The following is a 21,634-nucleotide window of genomic DNA, read 5'->3' as shown; positions in this document are numbered from 1 at the left end:
TGAGAAATCACAAGCAGCACTTTGCAAGCCTCAAGAGTCAAAGCTTTTGTGTCTTCAGTGACTTTTTCAAAGACATGGATCTGTGTGTGTTCATCTTCATTATTCCAAATAACTCCAACGGGAACAGGACTCAAGGAATGCAGTGATGCCAAAAACTGGAGCTTTGGAATCTGGTTAACGAAGACTGGGAGCCCAGCTCCAGCACTTGCCAGCTGTGTGCATGGATACATTTATTATTTCTCTTTAGAAAGGTTTTTTGTTCATTTGCTTGTCTTGTTTTTAAGAAGAAATCTCTTTGGTTTGTGCCTACAAAGTCTATGAATGCTACATTTTCCTGTGAGTGCTAACAGTGAGGAAAGCCCACATCTGGCACTTGTATGCGCTGGCTAGAGTTGCTTTAGGCAAGTAGATAAATGCTATCGTTCTGTTTCCTCCTTCTGTAAAATGTCAAAGTGGCCACTTCACTGGACTCTTGTGAGGACTCTATGAGACACAAGCAAAGTAAAAAATTAAAACACCCCTAGAAGGGGCTGGGGATTTAGCTCAGCGGCACAGCGCCTGCCTGGCAAGCACGAGGTCGTGAGTTCGATTCCCGGTACCGGAAAAAAAACAAAAACAAAAAAAAACAAAAAAACAAAAAACACCCCTAGAAATTTATAGTTTGCAGTGAGCAATTAATTTGGAAGACAGCCTTGAAAATGGAGTATTTTTATAAGATTTTTTAACCCAAAATACCTTTAAAGTTCAGTGTTGAGAAACTTTGTCTAAACCTATAAAAATCACTTTTAAAATAATGCCTCTAACCAAACCACAGCTTTGTTCAAGTTATCTATTTATTTATTTTTTTTTAGAATTATGCAACACCTCATATTTGACTAATGCTCACTCTGCCCTGCTGAAATATCACCAATGTAGAAATTAGAATTATTTCACTCAATAGCTCCATTTCCAACTGAGTTAATCTGAGATTATGAACACAAGCAAATAAACTATTGAAAAATATAAACCTGTTTGTACTTAAAAGTTTCCTGCACAGCTAGAAGGTTTATTTAATGGCCATGTATAGTATATCAAACTGTTGATTTTTAATGTTAAATTAGAAGGTGACTAAATTAAATTAGAAATCATCTCTTACTAAACACAGCAAACATAGACCACAGGAAAAAAAATATGAGCATATAATTTTTGTATAATTTTTGCTAGCAAAATATTCTTTCTGGGATTGTGAAGTTCTGCTGGTTTTTTCTTTTTTTTCTTCTTTCTTTTACAATATCTGCACATGTAGAATATAATTTCAAATTGAAATATTTAGTTACTGGTTAAAACCAAACTATCTTACAGAGGAGTAGAAGGAAGATCCAACAGAGAAAGTATGCTGCACCTTTAAGAAATTACTGTACAAGCTGAGAGTGTTTTTGCTGGAAAATTTAATGCTTTTCCTAGGATTCACATTAAAAGTCATCAGTTTTGCCCCTCTTGCTAACAATTTATCCACTCACCAATTTTATTTCTTAAGGATATACCATGCACTGTGTTACTGAACTCTAATCTTACTTAGATTTGAAGCTTATGTGGCAAATATTCATGCTGGAAAGCTTTGGGCTGTAAGAAGGTAAGTGATCTTTATTTTTGTTAATTTTTTGTGTAATGGCATAATTCACTCCATGATAAAAGAAAGACTGCAACTATAGAAAAAGTTCAGTGTACAAGGTGGTTTGAGTATCAAAGAAAACATCAGTAAGAAGGCCAAGGACAGAAAGATGGGGTAAAAAAAGACAGGCAGGGTCATGAACAAGAGCTGAGGAAGAAAATTCCATGGAGATACAGGTAAAGGGTGGAGCTAGAACCACTGACTTAAGAGATGAATGATAGCCCAAAGGATATAAAAGCCTGGTTGGGCCATCTAGAGAAAGCACCCTGAAGCCTAGGGTGGACATACAGGTACAGCTTTGCAGGGGACAGCAGAGGCAATCTCCAAAGCAGCAGATACCAGGTTTAGGATGTTGCACCTCGTCTCTTTCCACCTCCTAGGAATCTGGCTGCTGCTGAGCCACACTTCTGGAGTGGTACCTCCTGGATGGCTGGACGAAGTTACTAAGCTATGTGGCCGCGAACTAGTCCGAGCCAGGATAGAAATTTGTGGCAAGGTCTTGTGGGAACCCAGGGCTTTGGGCCAAAAGCAAGAGCGCATTCTCGGATCTGGACCATCCACAGGTGAGAGCTCACATGCACCAGCCCCACCATTCCATGCTTCTCGTAGGTAGGTTGCCCCAGGCTGCCAACCAATCAAAACAGGGACTTGGGCAACAGGTGTAGCAAAGTGCCTCACCCTAGAAGCATGTGGTGTTCTTCCCACCAGGTCAGCGATGTCTGAACAAGGTAGAAGCCACAGAAGAGGTGATGCTGCCAGGGGCACTCCTGGGTTGGTGAGGAAAAGCTGAGCAGGCCACATAGCTAGTGTGGCAGCGACCGGGCACCTGGATGGAGTATCTCTAGCTGAGAGGAAAGGGGGCAGAATACGAGGTTGTGAGCTGGTTACCACGCCTGTTTGTGTGCTCAAGGGCATGCTTCAGCACTGAGACCTTTATGCGGTCCTGAAATGGGAGACAGGAAGATCTTAGATTCAGTGACTCTTCTACTCCATTCCATGAAGAAGCCTTTCTCGCCCCTATACATGTCCTTTTTTAATGCACTTCCCACTTCTTGGGTGAATTGGGTCTTTCGGTTCACCTGAAGGGTCAGGGTGGGAGTGGGGTGGGGTCAGGTGGGCACACAGAAGAGAAGCAAAAGTGACAGGAGATCTAAAAACTGAAGGGGATCAGAGAGAAGCGGAGCTTGCCCTTCAGACCAGCTGAAGATCTTTTAAGTTTTGGAAACTTCATTGATGCTTTCAAGTTTTGGGAACTGTAATAAGTATGTTTTTAAAGGAAGATGTCAGAGTTGAGACAACTCAAATCTGGAATGCTTTTAAAAATGCTTTTTTTAGTTACAAAGCACTTATAAAGATAATTTGGAAGCTAAGTTAAAGTAGCAGTGGAAATCCATAGAGGTATAGGCTAGTATAATCGGTTTATGGTTGTGTTAAATTCACAAGAACAAGGTCAATCACTGACTAAGTTAATTAAGTCATATATATATATATATATATATATATATATATATATGATTTGATAAACCACAACTAAATTTTATAGGTTATATACTGTACATAAGTGACATCATGCAAAATTATTGTGCTTAACAGATACACTTACTTCTCTTTCATAGGATTTAAAATATGATTTTAAACTTATTTATTTTTCTTTATTGTCAGATATTGATTTATTTCATGCCAGTCTTTACATAATTCTTGCATAAATTTAATAGAACACCAGTCTAGGAATTTACTAACAAACTAGATAAGACTAGATTATACTGCATTTGCATCTCATATGAAAGGAAAATATTATACACAAAGACAATAAGAAAAAAGGAAAGCACCAATATATATTATACACTTTGAAAAATATATGTGACTATAATAAGAAAATGAAAATACATTAAATAACAAGATAAATGTTAACATTTGAATATACATATGTATATCTTTGGTATTTTCACTTTGAATTATGCTATGAGCAATTTTTCATCATTTTATTCTCCAAAAATATAACTACCACATACCCTCATGCACCACATAACAACATTTAGGTCAGTGAAAGACTGTGTCTGTAATGGTGGTCTCATAAGACTATACTGAGCTGAAATTTCCTATCACCTACTGATACAGGTATAGTAAAGTCAAAGTAAAATACCATATTCTGTTTGTGGTAATGCTGATGTATACAAGCCTACCTCACTGTCAGCTGTATAAAAGAATGGCAATATAATTGTGTGCAGCACATAATCCTTGATAGCGATGATAAATGACAATTACTAGTTTATATGTTCACTATACTTTTATTTTAGGATGTACTCTTTTTACAAAAGTATATTATGAAGCAGGATGTTGTGTTATGCTGGCAGAAGCCTCATGCATCTCTTGTTTACCACACCTCTTGATTGCTTCAAGAGACCCTGTCAAATAGCCGAACTCTACTGTCTAGAACTATGTAAATATACTTGATGATGTTTGCAGAGTGACAAAAATAAAGTAACAGCACATTTCTCAGAACATTTGCCCTTTAAGTGACACATGACTGACTGCATGTTGAAACACTGATAGACATTTAGATTATTTCCAAATTCTTGAAAATGTTGTGCTGAACACATCCAAATACAGGTATTTGGCTGAATTTCTATTTCCTTAGAGGAGACCTATGATTTTTTAAATATTTGAAAATAATTTTCCATATTGCTACCTAATACATAAATTAATTGGAAATAGCCTAACAAAATACTGCCTGCATGAATGGATTTACTGCAAGTACATGTCAGTAATTTGTGATTCAAATAAGGTTTCATACTTTTATTGTTATGTAGTATTAAATTTGCTTTTACATTATTAAACTATTAGCTAACCATTTTATCCCGTCAAGTATCCCAAAGTAGCACTCACTCTATCTCTTTTAAAAGCAAGGATACTTTTAACTAGAAGAGACCTATATGCGGGAATATGAGTCCAAAGCACAGCGACTAAGAGTACAGTGACTGTGTGTCTGTATGAATTCAGAGAGATTAGAATATTGTTTGAGTCTAGAATCCATAAATCAGAAGTATTCAAAACACATAGCCCACGAATAAACTTAATACAAACTACACCTGTTTTGTTTTCTTAGCATTCAATAAATTCCCAAATAGAGAAAGATTAAGGGCAAAGAGAGGATTATAATAGCTAGGGTAAGTTAAACTCAGTCTTACTGAAGGAAAACGCCAAAACTTCTGACATAACTAAAAATGGCATAACATCTCATCTGTCATTGCCAGTTTAGAAGCTGAGTGACAGGAAGCATTAGGAGAAAAGACAAGTGATACCATATTATTACTATTAGTATTACTCTGCCAAATTCCAACAATTGAAGTTTGTAGTTGGCTAAAATTCTTGCTGCAGGACTCTTTAGGAAATAGATCAGCCCCAGGACCACCCCTGCCTAGGTGAAGGGACAGTTTTATCTCACTTGTGGTTAACCAAGCACTTAGACTTACTTCTATATCTTTCAGCATGTTTGCATTATTTTAAGAGTAACGATGCCTCATTAATAAGGACAGTTTTGCTGTCCATTAAGAAGAGCAGCAAAAAATGATCCAGGTTTACCTATAATTTAAATTTCATCTGTGTTTCTAATTTCTTTGTGTGTTAACGCAAATTGTGTTAATTGGGATAAGTAAGGCTAGGAGACAGTTTACGTAACTGACAAATTTTTGAAAGACAGGAAACCTTTTCTCTTCGTTCAGTCTCCTAGTTGGCAGTGTCAGAACCTTGGAAACAGACAGTGAATGCTCAACTAAACGGAATGAGTATAAAGAAGACCAGAGATGTCAGCTGACTCCAGCAGATTCCAAACCTAGTTTCCAGCCTTGATATTTACCAGCATAGCCCTGGAACGCATACCATACACAATACACTAGTTAGTATACACATACCACAGAAGATTCTAATTTCTTCTAGAAGCCCATGAGTTTTTGTTAGTGTTCTTTTAGTCCATTTCTCTCTTTAATATAAAATACTACTGTCTTAGAATAAATATTGTGGGGAAAAGAGATTTCTAGATGTTTGAGGGATGTCAGAGACTTGTAGCTCCTGCTGATTAATCAGAGCTATTGGGAATTTGGCCTTTTCAATTTTATTCTGAAGCTAGTTAACTTGCCAACATGGCACTTTTGATAGCTTAAACTAATTAAAAAAAATTTTTTTTTTGTCCTAGGAATCAAACTCAGGACCTTGCATTTGCCAGGTGGGTGCTTGTGCCACTGAGCTACATCCCTGGATCCTAAAATCTTTTGAAGTGGTTACTATTATAACACAGAAATTTCTCACTGTTGAATAAAATTACTCAGATGAAAAGAAATCCATCTGTAGTCAAAGAGTTTCAATGATGAAAATGATGTCAGAAAAATAAGAGATCAATGTCAATGAATAAAAAGTATTATGATAATAAGCAGTGAGGGGATGAGAAAGAGACATAACATGTGACTAAACAGAGTACAACAGAACTTTGAAAAGATTATAATACTTAATGGTGACCCATTATAAGCAAGCTAAGTGATTTAGATATTAGGACACTTGCTGATTGTTTCCATGTTTAATTTTATTGAGCTAATGCTTTCCTTTTTGACTATGCAAACATTTGCAGTTTACCTGATGCTCCTTGACATAAATATTTTTCTCCCCGTCTCCATTTTTAACTTAACAGAAATCACGCCATCCTCTATCAACAAAGATGGAGGCTCCCTAACTACGTCGGAATTCACTCCTAATTTGCTACAAGAGCTGAAAGCAACATCATTACCACAGCTACAACAATATGTACCTGCATTAAAGAATTCAAGTGTTGGAGCTCAAGACCTTAAAAAAATTATTAATGAGACACAAGATGAAGCAGAGGACAATGGTCATTCAGTACTAAAGTACTTAGAGTCGAATATTCGTTCACTAAAGAAAAGAGAAACCAGTAAGAAATGTTGCCGAGTTGGTTGTACCAGAAGATCTATTGCTAAATCATGCTGAGATGAAGTTAACAGTGTATATCTCATAAAATATTCACATATATCCATGATGATATTTCTCTGATGCTTCCTTCTGCCTCTCTTGATTAGAATATGGGAAACCAATATTAATACTTGGATTTTTCATTTCATATAAAAATCTCCTTGCATTATTGTAGTTTTTGTTTAATACTTTTATGCAAAAGTCTTTTGTCATTTCTATTAGTCTTATTGCATTGTTGCTTTTTAGTGCTGTTAATTTAAAATTACCATAAAATATTTTTTTAACTACACAAAATAAGACAATTTAATACAATGCCTAACATTAGTTACATAAAATGGGCCAAAAGACTTCCATAGGTCTTAACAACTAGACCCTATAGATATAAAGCCACAAACCTTGATCTTTCCTGCTAGATTTTTAGAAATTTTGTGTCTTAATTGAACTATTCATTGCAAACAATCAGAATGGACATAAGTCAATTTAATTTAGTTGAGAACATACCAGCTTGAGTGTTTTCAGAAAGGGGCTCTACTTTCAGGTCTAGATTCTAACAGACAAATACAATAAATGATTTTTAAAGAAAAGGTGAATAGACATATTAGAAGAGAAAAAGCAATTCAGTGTTATAGAGTATAGAAAAATTACATTAGTAAGGAAAAAGACTTTAATATTTTAGAATTTATAACCCATTTTAAAAAATCAAGATAATTGGGAAATGGTATTAAAACTTATAAGAAAAGTAATTAATATAGTTATTTCAGCAGCTAGCCAGTTCCTTCAAATTACCTACACATACATGTTGGCAAGTCAGTTATAATCAGAATTTAAAGGAATTAAGACAGTAATTCCCATATTTCAAATTCCTCACATAACTAATCATAAGGACACCTCTAAGATTCATTAAACTTTCACCAAGGCCACTTTGCACAGCTTCATAAAGGCTATAAGACTAAGATACCGTAAGTCACCTTGTACAATGCCAGGAATGATGCTATCTAATAATGAAGCATTCAGCCCACAAAAATGAGGACAATGCACAAGAAACTTAAAGCTCAGAGACCAGAAGGGGCACCACTAGAGCCACAAAGCTAATCTTCAGGCCCTATCCTGGCCGATGTGCCATCACCACCACCACCACCATCACCCTACCCTAAAAGATCCATGGAGGCAGGCTCCTGGAACCAGAGTCTATATTCATTGCTTCTGATGATAGGACCACTTTTAAAGTGGTAAAAAATAATGTGGTTAATCATCTACTAAATCACTCAAAGAATCAGCATCTTTATATACCTAATACTGTGCTACCAAAATCTATCTAAATGCCATGAGAAACTGGTCATTATAGTTTAGTGCACGTCTCATATTTTTTTAAAAAACTACTATTTATACATATGTATCAGTCAGAATTGTGTTTTCTTTAGCAAACAGAAAATCCTAAAGGGGGCTTGAACACACATATGGAATAAACATTTAACAATGGTTAGCCTCTGAATGATGCCAAAAGGCTCCTGCCACCTTCCCAGTCAGCTGTGAACAGCTCAGAGGCCTCTTTGCTGAAGTTCCTCAGCTCATGGCCTCAAGATAACTGCTTCACCTCCCTTTCTCAGTACCTGTTTCAGGGAGGAAAGGAACAATAAGGCTTAGCAGTTGGATTAGAAAACAAAGATTTGTCAGAAACCTCTACATTTCTGCTTATGTTATATTAGCCAGAACTGTGTCACACGGGCACTGTTCCCTCCAAGATTTGTGACTTGTACCCTCCAGGGTTGAGGTAATCAAGGGAGAAGGAGGTTAGGAGTTAACCTATAGATACACTCATATTCTTTCTTGTATCTATAATGACACTTTGAAAGACATTAATGTTTATGTAATATTCTTCATCATCAGATTAACTGCCAGTGGTACTGAATCCAAGGGATACTGTGGGGAAATAAAAGAACTCTAAAATCCAGTAGACACAGTAGGAACAGTCCCAGGACTTACTAGCCGTATGCAGAAACAAATCTATTTTTGCTCTAAAAATGTAACTTTGCTTCTCCTGTTTGGATGGAAATTGTTTATGTTTAATAATTTTTAATCAAAATGTAGTTTTGGGTTCATAGAAAAATATAGTGGGAAGTACAGAAAATTTCCTTATATACCCTCACTTCACTACAGAAACTGCTTTTTCTACTTTTTGCATCTTGCATTATTGTGGTACATTTGCATTAACTTATGAATTATTATGAACTTAAACCTATAGTTTATGCTCACTTTAGGCTCACTGTTTGTGATGTACATTCTATGAATTTTTTACTTCCTGCTTTCAATTCATTCAGATAAATATTAGAAGCAGAATTGTTGTACCACATGGACATTGTATTTTTAAATATTTTAAGAAATCATCACAATGTCTTCCACAAAGGCTCCACCATTTTACATTCTCACCAAAATGAAAAATGGTTGTGATTTTTTTCATATCTTGACAATATTTGTTATTTTTATTTTAAGATATTAGTCATCCTAACAGATGTCAAGTGGTATCTTATTATGATTTTTTTTGCTCTTTTATTAATACTATTTTAATTGACAATAGTTATGAGGTACAATGAACTAGTTTGATATATGTATGCAGTGTAGAATTACTATAACAAATCAATGTGTCCATCTTGATTACCTGTCATTTTTTATGGTGAGATCATTTGAAGTATATCCTTGGTTATTTTGAAAACATACATTATTGTTGTTTAGTCATCCTGCTGTGCCACAGATCTCAAAATATTTTTTTCTCCCATCAGAAACCTTATACCCTTTGACCAACAGCTTCCCACTTTTCTCTCTCCTCAACTCTCACCCATAGCTAAGGAAAACATTAAGTATGGTAGCTAGTACCTTGTCTAGCACACAGGGCATGTGGGAGTAAAATGTGAACTCCAAAGAGCTTGGGCAGCTCTGCCCCTATGGGATTGCCAGTTTTCACCCACATGGCCTCTCTTTTGGGCTGTTTCTGTTCACCGCCTATGTGCTTTTCTTAGCATGCATTTCATTTTCTTGGCATCTGCAACTGCTTGCAGTCTCCATGTCAGCATGAGCTCACACCTTCAAGCATTACCTTCACAGGGGCTCCTACCAGGGACTATAATCCTGTTATGCCACATTTCCTGACTTACAAGCCTTCTTCTAAAATCTGTGTGGAAGTCTCTATGACCCCATAACTCTTGTATTCTGCCTGCCTATGAAATCAGCACTATGTGGATAATGCTAAGACTTGCTGCCAGCTTGAACAGTAGCTGGATTCCTTATAACTATGCTTGTGTTTGGATGGCTGTACTTACAATACATCTTCCTAGATGCCCTTGAGAGAGTACAGCACCCTGAGGTACTCTTCTCAAAAATCTTTCAGAGGAGTTTACCCTTTTACACCTTTGAGCTTATGACAGGTTGAGCCTGATCACTTTCTGAGATATCCTCAAGCCTTCTTTCCTATTGGCTTGGTGGAAAGTACTGGGCTCCTTTTTAATGTTGCTAATCTTTTCAGCAACTATACTCTCATTGGCCCCAAGTTTACACAGGCTTCCTTTCTAGCCAAATTTCAAGTTTTCCACGTATTTTGACTCTACTTTTTGTCCTTGAGTCTCACTGTAGTTCTAGCAAAAAATATTCAGAAGTACCCACACCACAACTTGAACAATGAGCTCCTTAAAATTTCCTTCATCAGATTAATTAGTCTATCATCTTTAAATTCAGCCTCCTGCAATGTCTGAGGCCATGACCAAATGTACATAAGGTCTTTACGAGAATGCAACACAACTGATCTCTAGTCCAATTCCTAGTAGAGTCTTTATTCTCATCTGAAATCTTGTAAGTCTGACCTTTACTCTTTGTATGCCTATCAGCATTGTGGTCATCCAAGCTCCCAGAACTGTCCATTAAGCTTTGCTTATAGTGCTCTAGGATTTCTGCAGCCAAATTCTCTACTTTTCAAGACTCCTCCTGAAAACCTGTTCCAATGGTTTCTGAACCACATGGTTAGTTATGTACAGTTACAGCTAACACCCACTTTCTCCATACCCCATTTTCTGTATCAGTCACCCTTCCCATCACTGGGACAAAATATGTGACACAGCTTAAGGAATAGAAGTTTATTTTTACTAGCCATTTCAGAGTGTTCAGTCCATGGTTGAGTACTTCCAAGGAAGAAATGGCATAATAGAAGGCCCTGGGAGCATAACTCACTGGGAGCATAGAAGCAGAGTAGGAAAAAAATTTAACAAGCATATATCCTCCAAATCCATGCCATGAGTACCCCACTTTCTCTAACCAGACCCTCCTCCTGAGAGCACATTTAATAATAAACTCATTAGTGAATTAATTCATGGATGAATACAGCAACCCTATGACCCAATAACCCCCTGAAAGCCCCACCTTTAAACACAGGAGATTTTGGAGACATTTCAAATCTAAACTACAACATAAGATTTCTGATTAATTCTTTCTTATGGTTTCTATTTCTTTGGTGCTTTTCTCATTCAGGTGCTGCATTGCTTTTCTCATTTCCTTATACTGATTATCCACCTACGTTTCGCTGAGTTTTCTTAGGAACATTATTTTAAATTCTTTTTCAGTCATTTCAGACATTTCCTTCAGATTGAGGTTTATCTCTGGAGAATTACTGTTCTTTGAAGGTGCCATGTTTCTTTTATGTTTCTTGTGTCCTCTGTTTGATATCTATACATCTGGTGTGATGTTCATTTCTAACAATTTTATGAAATGGCTTTTGTAGGAAAAGGTTTTTGTTTAGATCAAGTGTGAGCTGTCATTTGGATAAGTGTTTTGGGTTTGGTTATAAAGTTGTTCAATAGCAAAGTCTCTGTGATTTAGTCATTTTTATTGATGCCAGAAGTGTTAGTATTTCCTTCATAGTCTAGACTATAGTAATTCATGAAGGTAGTTGAATGCCTTTACAGTGGTATAGGTTTCCAAGGATGTACTGTCTTAGGTAACAATCCTAATTTCCCTGGGGCTTGTGATGGTCACTGCCAGTCTCAGTGGTGCACGATATGGAGAGGATGGTGTTGTGGTTTGGGAGATACTTTGCAAGGAGAACAATATAATACAGGACACATATTTTGCAAGATTATTTATAATGGTCACCCAAAGAATTATATACAAGAGAGTGCAGGAACCCTATCCACACACTGAAAACCAAAGGATCCTGTGATAATGTCCTACATGTGTCCAACTGAAGACCTACAATCCATAACAATCCAACTGGAGGCCCAAAGCCCATGACAATGTCTCATGCAGGCCTGTTTCACAGATCTGTGCTGGGAAGGCCCTAAAGGTTGGTGGTGGAATCTAGAAAGTCTGTATCAGCAGGATGAAGGATCTGTGCTAGCAGTCTGAGGGATCTGCACTGGAGCCAGGAAGCGGTGCTCAAAATGAGAACCAGAGCTCCCCCAAAAAGTACCACAGCCATCCTCAACAACAGTGAGGTCCCGAGCTTCTCCGATGATGAAAACAGCTGAGTTCCCATCAGGAAATCCAACACAGCAAGCTTCTCCAGGAGACTGACACTGCACCATCTTCCTCTCTGGAGCCAGGAAGTGATGCTTAGTGTGAGGATCAGAGCTCTCCCAAAGTGAACTAAAGCCATTCTCAGCGACAAGGTCCCAAAACTCCTTGGAGAATGAAAACAGCCAAGTTCATCAGGGAAGCCAGCATGAGGAGCTCCTCCAAGAAAACCAACAGCTCCTTACCGCTTCTCTCCACTTCCAACAGGCTCCCAACAGCTTCTACCAGCTCCCAACAGCCTCTCTCAGCTCCCAACAGCCTAACTTCTTCTTCTCCAGTTCTGCCTCTTACGCTGCTGGCAACAATCCTCAAGTGGGCCTCCTACACCCAGCACCACGCTTACTCAGTTCAGCTGGGGGTTATAAGTTGAACACCAGTTGTCAATCCACCACAGATGATTTTTAAGTCTCTTGGGGTAAGCACAGGTGAATTTGAGGGTCATAATACAAGTGTCCACAGTTCCTAAGTCACAGGATATGAAGAAGACCTTCACAAGTTTCAGGATGAATGTGGGACATGCCTGGAAGTGTTGTACCAGCAAACACAAGTTCCAAAACCACAGGTTCAGATGATCTATTTCAAACTATAGGCAGGGCCAACTATTTGTGACACCAGTAAACACAGACTCAAAGCTTTGGAACACGGAGGGGCTCTTCCTTAGATCCTGTGAGATATTATTGCATGGCTAGCTGTTTTTTCCAGCTGTGGGACTTGAGGATACCTTCTCTAGGTCTCAGAGGACAAGTACAAATGGTACTAGGGATTTTGGCACTAGCATCTGTAATCTTAAATCTGTGGGCTATGGAGATGTTCCCTAAGTCATTTGGGGCTGTGCAGGTAATTTTTGGGCTAGTAGCACAGGAATCCAAACCTCCTGAGGTAGACATGGGGGAGAACTTCACTGGGTCCCATGGGTTGAGCACAGATGCTGAGGCTTGTAGATTTTGGTATCTGTTGTCCCTAGGTCTCTGTCTTAGTTACTTTTCTATTGTTGCTGAGAAAAAATGCCCAACACCCAAAATTAAAGAAGGAAAGGTTTCTTTACCTCACAGTTTATAGAAATTTTAGTCCATAATCACCTGGGTTCAAGGCAGGGTGGCACATGACAGAGGGGCAACCATTCATGGCAGCAGAAGACAGCAAAAACAAGGAGAGAAAAGGGACAAGCTTCTTTCTCTCCCTTATATTGTCTGTATGCAGGCTACTCACCCTAGGGTGAGTGTAGCACTCATACTCTTAATCCAAGCATTGGACCATAAATCAATCACAAACTCTAGACTCAGCCACCTCTGAAAATTTCACCCCTCCATGACTGCATGAGGCTTTGGGGGGACATCTAGACACAAACCATAACAGTCTCCCTAGGAAGTCTGCTGAGACAAAACTTGTTCCATTGTACTTATAGTCTTGGGGGTGATAAACACACATAGGCTCTTCCTCTAGTCCCCAAGAACAATCTCGAATGTGTTATGTATAGGTACCAACACTGAACAATGAGTGCAATCATTAGGTATATCAAATATGCACTGATAAATATAAAAAAATTAAAGTACAATCTTAAATGATGCACTAGCAGCTATAGTCCTATGGGTATGAGATGATTAGGAGATGTTCCCTAGTTTCCACCAGCCAAGTACAGGAATTGGCAGGGAGTGGGGCCACTGATTACCATGTTCCTATAACTATGAGGCTCAGGCACAATTTTTCCCAAGTTCCACTGCACCAGGATGAATGAAACCAGAACTTTAAAGCAGTTTCCACTGTCCCAAAATTGTGGGGTAGGGAGGGGACTTCCCATTCCCTAGATCATGACAGAGGAGTGTTGGTATCAGGGGACCTTGCAGCTGCATTCTTGGAGCTGCAGTGCTCAGGCAGGATTATCTGATGTACAGGTGGGGGTGAAATTAGAATCTTGCTCATTCTCTGTGGCATGTGGAGAAGACCTCTACTGGATGCTTCTGGGAAGATACGGGTGCTGGCTGGGGGCCAGGAGACACGGGGCCTAGCCAGCTCTGGATGCACAGGTGCAGGTGAACCAAAATTTTACAGTGCTGGGTACAGTCCCAAAATTGTGGACTAGGGAGGAGATTGTCCCCATTTCCCATGGGACAAGGACACCATGGCAACTGCCGGTCTTGAAACTGTACTACACTGAGGGGACTGGCTTCTACCTAGTGAGTTGCTCACAAGCCCAAGGCTTACAGCAGGCTCCAGGACTCACTTGCAAGTCCCTAATCACCTGGGTTCAAGGCTGTATATCAGGGGCTGTTATGGAAGTTTGAGCCCTAGAAGTTGGGATATATCCACAGTATCTTCTTTGGAGTGGAGAAATCACTTTTAGACTGAATCCCCAAACTGGATTTAAAGTTTGTAAGCACTGAAAATTTCTCCTGTAGTTAGGACTGCTGGTCTATTATTATTGGGATTGTTTGTACTTTCCTGCTTAGCTTATGCTTGCAGTGTCAATTTGCTTCCCTGTGATAGAAAAGCACATTTGAGTTGAAAATTGTTTTGTTCTTGTCTCTAGGTTGCTTTTCCACCTTGTGCTGCTCAAGATTCCTATCAACTTCACTGCCTCCCAGAGTATTTTTTCTCTCACCATTCGTGAAACAGTTTCTCCTTTGCTGCCTTGATTCTTTCATTTCTCACAGTTGCAGCAAAGGATGGTTCTCTTCAGCCTTCTTGGCTCCAGAGTGTGTAAGTTGGTTGTTGTTGTTGTTGTTGTTGTTGCTGTTGGTAGTCGTGGTGGTTTCTGTCTTTTTGAGACAGGGTCTTGCTATGTAATTCAGGCTGGCCTTGAACTCACTATGTAGCTCAGGCTGGCCTTTAACTTGCAACGATCCTCCTGGCTTAGCCTCCAAAGTGCTGGGATTATAGGTGTGCATCACCATGTCTGGCTCCAAAGAATGATAAAATGATAAAATGCCTAGTCCTAGGAGCTTGTGTCTGTGTGTAACCAGAATAATTTATAAAGGGCGTGTTGGATGTGCAAGAAATATCTTGTTTTAGTATTTTTAACAAACATAGAGACATTAAACTCTGCCATTGGGTGAGAAATTTACCTATAGACATTATTTTAATTGAACTCCCCATTCAGGTTAGTCTTGAACACTAGGGTCTTAGCATGAAATTAAGACTCTCAGGGCCCACAGTGTTCAGTGTCTCCTGCTGCAATGCCTTTAGTGCTAGTTTGCATGGTCCTCTCAACTCAGTATTTGTTTGTCTTCCTGGGTGAAGAAGAACTTTGACAAAGTGACTACACTACTTATCTCCCATTTGTGTATAAAAGTGCTCTAAAAATAATTTTACTTAAAAAGAGGTTAGTGACAGCCCAATAAAAACTATTTTATATTTTAAAATTTTTTTTGTCTTTTTGAGATAGGCTGTCCAAATGCAGTTCAGGCCAGCCTTGAGCTCTCTTTGTAGCCCAGGCTAGTCTTGAACTCCAATGATCCTCCTGCCTCAGCCTCCCAAGTGCTGGGATTACAGGCATGTGCCACCATACCCTATTTTAATAAAACATTTGGTATAATATTCTTACATATACTAAACTGAAACAATGCAATACAAAATGAAAATATTTGCAAATAGGGTGGAGCATATTAATTCAATATATCATGGTAGCTACAAATCATCTCATGTTTTTAACTTTTTTTTACATCTTGGGAATGTTTTATCTAGAGAATCATTTTAGTTTCTTCTGCAGGGAGAAACAAAATGCACAGAAATAAAAACAAATTGTCAATAGAATTAAGACCTTATTGTGAAAGATAAGGTGGTTCTAAATATTTTGGTATGTTTTCTTTTCTAAGTATACATTTATCCAAAAGAATATCTTACTTAGTAGAAAAATGTAAAGTTCAAATGTGGTATAATCTTTTAAAGTTATTTTCATTTATTCATTATAATTCTCTATTAGACAAAATGCTTTAACATTGTTATGGAGTGAAACCTCCCAAATTCATATATTTGAAAGTCTAATGCTTAATATAATAGTATTAGAAGAGAGAAATTTTGGAAGGTAATTAGGTCATGAGGGTGAATACCTTCTGAATACATCCATTATACCAGGAAAGATTATGAACATGTCCAATGCATTTTTGATTAACACATATGCCAGATGTGAGCTTATCCTTCCATGAAGGTATCTCAAAGACATTCACATTAATAACTTTCAAGGCACAAAATTTTTGCATATCTTTAAAATAAACACAGAAAAAGAATTTGAAGAAAAAAAAATGTGCCCATTTGACAAATGTTAGAGCCAGGATTCGTATCCATGCCTGCTGGATTCCAAACACTTTCTTTGGCTTCACTATTTCCCTTTTATCCACCCAACTGACTAATCTGAATGGCAGATATTAATAAACAGAAATGTCTTTCATAGAGTCAGTATAGGTAGAAGAGTAATAACTGTGGGCTCACTTACAGGTTGACTGCTCTGATATTCTAGACCGTTCTCTATTAACCACTCTATTAATCAACTACTGAAGCTACACAAACTAGACAATGTAGCGAACCATAACGCATTTATATCTTGGTGAGTGCAGAGTCAAAAAGCATGAGATAGAAGAATAGAGAAATATTACCAATAGTAAGGGGAGTACTGGAATTACCTAGACATTAATGATCTCCCCAAACAAAGGATAGAGATTTTATTTGGAGTGTCTATGCATATTCAGATAAGAAGGCCCTGGTAACATTTCTTAGCATGCTTAATTTAATGTATACATTTCTGAGCATGCTCAGTAGCAGACCATTGATCACATGTTCAAAAAGGAAGATGGCAGACACATTTCTTTTTTTTATTTTTAAAGAGTAAAAGAAGGATAACATAGTAATAGGGGGGCTTACCAAATTACAGACAAAGTGGTAGGAAACTATCGATGGTTGTTGTTTTATATATTGTTATCTACAAGATAGTTTCTCAGGAAAACAAATAGACAAATAATAGTGAGATATGGACAAAGTGGTAGGTTATTATCAATGGTTGTTGTACTATACTTTGGTATCTTCAAAGTGGTTTCTAAAGAAAATAAATAGAGCTATACATGAGTGACCAATTGAATATTCACTGACTATTCTCAATGGCTATTGTAGGAAACACATAGTAATAAACATCCATTTATGAAATAGCATAGGAACAATACAAACATTACAGAGTTATGGACAGATTAGTAGGGAAATATCAATGGCTGTTGTATTACATGGTGGTATCTTCAAAGTGGTTTCTCAGGAAGACAGAGATATGCAAGAAAGATCTAACAAGTAGTTATAGCCTAAGGGTTGTGAAAAATAGCGGATTACCTCCTCAACAGCGACTCCTTTCACTGAGGTGTGACACCTGGAAGGAAGGCCAGGATCGATAAGAAGCACTGAGAGACTTGCACCTGTGCAGCAAAAAGCTGTTTTCTTTTTTCTCTATAGTCATGATTACTCAGGGCTCCTCCATGGAGATGACAGTCTGGCCCAAGGGAGAAGGCAGAGTATGCCCCAGGCCCCCTCATTCCTGTTAGACTAACTGGTAGGATGGGTCTGAGCTCTGGGTCCTCCACTTCAGAGGGCAGACTGATCTCCAGTGATCACCTTTGCATTCAGGGCATGGCCCATGGGGCTTCTTAGGGTAGTTCCTCTTGAGGTGGCCTGGCTTTTAACAGTGGTAGCAGATGAATGTAGTCATTGAGTTCTTCTTGGGGCCCTGAGAATCAGAGTTAGGGTCTGTTTCTCTTAGTGCTGCAGCAAAAGCAGCTGCTTTTTCTGGGTCTATTTGTTTTCTCTCCTTGGCCTCATGGCTATAGACTACTGAGGAGGCAATACTTACTAACATCTCAAGTGAGCCCTCTAGGGCGAAAGCCATTTTTTTGTGGCTTTTTCTCTCCAGCCTCCCAGTGCATTGGCACCCCGCAGCCACTTAGTGTCTTTTCCCCAACTGTCAGCACAGGCAGCAGGAATCTCAGTGCAGACCCCTCCAGAGCCCCACCCGCTCCTCCACCACAGCTTGTACTGTCAGGGGAAGAATGGCTTCCAAGGGGTCTCCCCAGGTATTGTGCAAGGTTCTCCTAGTTTCCAGCTTCTGAACAGCTCTCATGAACCTGGTCAACTAGACCTCTGAGTCTTCAGGTGTAGTCTGTATTCTCATGTTCTCCAAGTCCTTGTTCAGCAGCTGTTCCTCTGCTGACTCTGGACCTTTCTGGTTCTCAATGGCAGGGACAAGAGTGACCCATTGTGTGGCATGCATTCCCAGGGGTTTCTCCATGTCGGTATGATTCACGCACATCCCCGGGTGGGCCTCTGCAGCAAGTGCGTAGCAGGCCAATTGTATCATTGCTTCTCTGTGCCATGATAGTTCTCAACCGGGTGGCAGCAGCTGGCCTGAGGGCCAGCGCATGCCAGCACAAACTGCTGAGCAGCTTCCCAGGAGCCTTGCGTGGCTAGGGTCCACCCCAAAGGCAGGCGCTCCCCACCACACAGCTTCGCAGACACAGGCCAGCAGACACATATTTAAGCATGCTCAGTTCAAGGGTATAGAACACATTTGAAAAGGAAAGATGATAGACATGAAGTTCTATATTATAAGCCAAGGAGGCCTAAAGGAAAGATTCAGAATGGCTCCGTGACCTTGGCTGGTTCTTTCTAAGTTTCTCTAAAAAGTTTTACATGAAAGAAAAAGGACAACTTTGCAAGTGTATTAATGTAGACATTTGCCCTTATGCTTCCACTTAGCAGCTACCAAATGCATGCCTGAGTCATTTCACTCCTCAGTCTTGGCGGTCGCTGTACTGAAACCAGTTCCACTGAACGGGGGTGTATCCTCCTTAGAGGAGTGAAATTCTCTTGATGCTCAAGAGAAATAGGTGTTAGGATCATCAGGAAGAGACTGTAGCGTCATAATTTAAGTTCCTTTTTTGTTTTACTGTAACATTTTAAAGCACATCAAATTATACCATAAACCATGAATAAAATCAGTAAAATTGACATTTTAAATTTCAGTAACCCAGGAAATATATGATTAATGTCCTGGGGAACTGGGGCCAAAACACAGTTAAATAGATAGGCCAGTTAAAGAGTAAGGGAAAGAGTTTGCTTATTATTTTATTCCATTTATGATAGCATGCAAATGACATTAGTTGTACTATAAGTGCATTGAATGTGATGTTAAGCTTCTAGTAAGACACAAAAAAGTATAAACAAATACACAATTTAAACTGTGTAAGTGAACAGACCAACTAGGAAAGCAAAAGTCATGTTCTGTGTGACTGTATTATTATTTTTTTTTTTTAGTCTTAGTGTAGTTCCACTCCCATTTCAAAGGAGTAGTTGTTTTTGGGTTCATTTGAGTCTTTTGGTTTCTTTCCCCTCTTTACTCTCATATAATAAATACTGGTAGTTATACTTTGTGATTTAAGAGAAGAGCAAGTAGTTAGAAGAAAGTTTCAGGTTTGCATGCCTATAAAGAGATGATATCATCTGTCCTAGAATAGTATAAGAACCATTGTTGAACTCCTACCATTTTGTATGGTAAAGCTCTGCATCATTTCCAATGCTTTTTAAAACTATTTTTATTTTATTTTATTTTACTTGTTACTGTCTTTGATTGTTTGATCAATCTTACCTTCTTTTGTCTAATGGACTGAGCAACTTTGGTGTAGATGACAGTATGTAATATAGCAACCATTGTAAATTTCTATCATTTTGTCTTGAGGTCATGTACCATTTTTGTTGTTTTTGTGCTGTTTTGACTTTCTCTCCGTTGCTGTTTTGTCAGTTTTTTTAATTAAAAAAAAAAAGCAGAAAAAAAAAGAACATATGTTTTATTGACAGTTTAATTTCCAGACAAGGTATGTTTTAGAGCTAGTTTGCCCGGGAAAGAACCTCTGACACAGCATTTCAAAAAGGTTGCTTCTCTTCTCTTTGGAGGCAGCTCGGATGTAAAAGTTGTAACCAATTGTATGAGTTTCTTGACACAGTTTGGCCAACTGTGTTAAGTGAACAATTGGCCCTTTCAGTTCTCCAGATGACTGGGGTCTCCATGCTGCATGTAATCTCTGTTGTCTTGAGAGCCTGGGAAATACCACCCATTATCTTTGAAATTAATACTTGTCCACTGTCACCTAAGATAGACTGGGGGTGCCCAAACCTGGGGATAATTTCTTTTAAAGTCCTTTTATAACTTCTGTTGGTTTTTCTGTTCTGCCAAGGAGAGCTTCTACGTACCAAAAAAAAAAAAAAATGTCTACAAAAACTAAGAGATATTTAAATCCTAGGGTAGGCCGAGAGGGGTGATGCACGCCTGTAATCCCAGCACTCAGGAGGCAGAGGCAAGAGGATGGTTGCAAGTTCGAGACCAGCCTGGGTTACACAGTGAGCTCAAGGCCAGACTGAACTGCATAACCAGACCCTGTCTCAAAAGGAAAAACTAAAATCCTGCAGCAGTTGGTGTGACGGTAATCTCCACTGCTGTTCTCTACGTGCAGTACACTCCTGGTTCGTATTGCCTTTTCTAATGGAAGTACACATGACGTTATTTGAATGTTTTTCTGCTGCCAGTTCAAATACTGTCCTATTAGTTCACCTATAGTTTTCTTTAAATTTGGGGTCTTTATTGTTACGAGAAGCTAGTTGTACAGTTTCTTTTTCATAATGAGTAGAATGAATTTAGTAATTGTGTAGGCCTCTTTTTTTGGCAACCAGACCTTTCCTTTCTTGTCTGTCATCTACCCCAAGACAGGAGACATTTGAAAGCCTGACTTTTTGCTTTCTGTATGTTTTCTTCCAAATAGGAGAGAGCTAGCTGCGTGTGGTGGCACACGCCTGCAATCTCAGGACTTGGGAGGCTGAGGTAGGAGGATCACTGTGAGTTTGAGACCAGCCTGGACTACATAGTGAGTTCAAGGCCAGCCCACTACATAGCCAGACTCTGTCTCAAAAACAAACAAACAAACAAACAGAAACAAAGAACAAATAGGAGGGAACAGATCTGTAGTCAGGGAGGGGAACAAACACCGCTGGAGTATCTCCCAAGATAAAGCTGCACATTTAACTACAGCATCAGTTACATAGTTTTTTAAATTATTTCTTAGTCTACCCTGAGGCCCTGTGCAGTGCACATGGCCCTTCCTTAGGGTGATTTGCTGCTTGACACAATCTAAAGAATCTCTTTCTGTATTTCTTTTTTACAGACATCAAGAAGACCTCTCTTTTTCCACAGTGCACCAAGAACATGGATCAGTGAGAAGGTGTATGTGGAATCAGTGTATGTAGTTAATGCCCCTCTTTCTCTGATTTCAGTACCATATCAGGCTTGTTATTTCAGATTTCTGAGCTGAAGTTCTAGAGGGTGGAGAAAGGTCTTGCCTTGATGGTCTCATGAAGAAAGATCACCGTGTAATCAGCCCAGTGTTGGCTATTCATTATAGAACTGCTCACATGTACAAATCATACGTTTTAAGCTTC

General features: G+C 38.8%; 1 protein-coding gene across 1 annotated transcript; it reads left to right on the top strand.

Moving 5' to 3' along the window:
• Positions 1 to 2,000: 2,000 nt before the first annotated feature.
• Positions 2,001 to 6,646, top strand: LOC102030341 (prorelaxin-like). Its single transcript, XM_005388658.1, has 2 exons — positions 2,001 to 2,214; positions 6,333 to 6,646. Exons 1-2 carry the CDS (start codon positions 2,001 to 2,003, stop codon positions 6,644 to 6,646), a joined length of 528 nt encoding a protein of 175 aa, XP_005388715.1.
• The last annotated feature ends 14,988 nt before the right edge of the window (positions 6,647 to 21,634 follow it).

This window comes from Chinchilla lanigera, unplaced genomic scaffold (assembly GCF_000276665.1).
Source record: "Chinchilla lanigera isolate Chin_1 unplaced genomic scaffold, ChiLan1.0 scaffold00033, whole genome shotgun sequence".
Lineage (NCBI taxonomy): Eukaryota > Metazoa > Chordata > Mammalia > Rodentia > Chinchillidae > Chinchilla > Chinchilla lanigera.
The sequence above is the reverse complement of the archived record's forward strand: the minus strand, read 5'-3'. Positions and strand labels throughout refer to the sequence as shown.

Coding starts and splice junctions, on each gene's coding strand:
- LOC102030341 (XM_005388658.1), top strand. CDS start 2,001: ATGTTGCACCTCGTCTCTTTCCACCTCCTAGGAATCTGGCTGCTGCTG. Junction 2,215..6,332: donor CGGATCTGGACCATCCACAG/GTGAGAGCTCAC, acceptor TTAACTTAACAG/AAATCACGCCATCCTCTATC.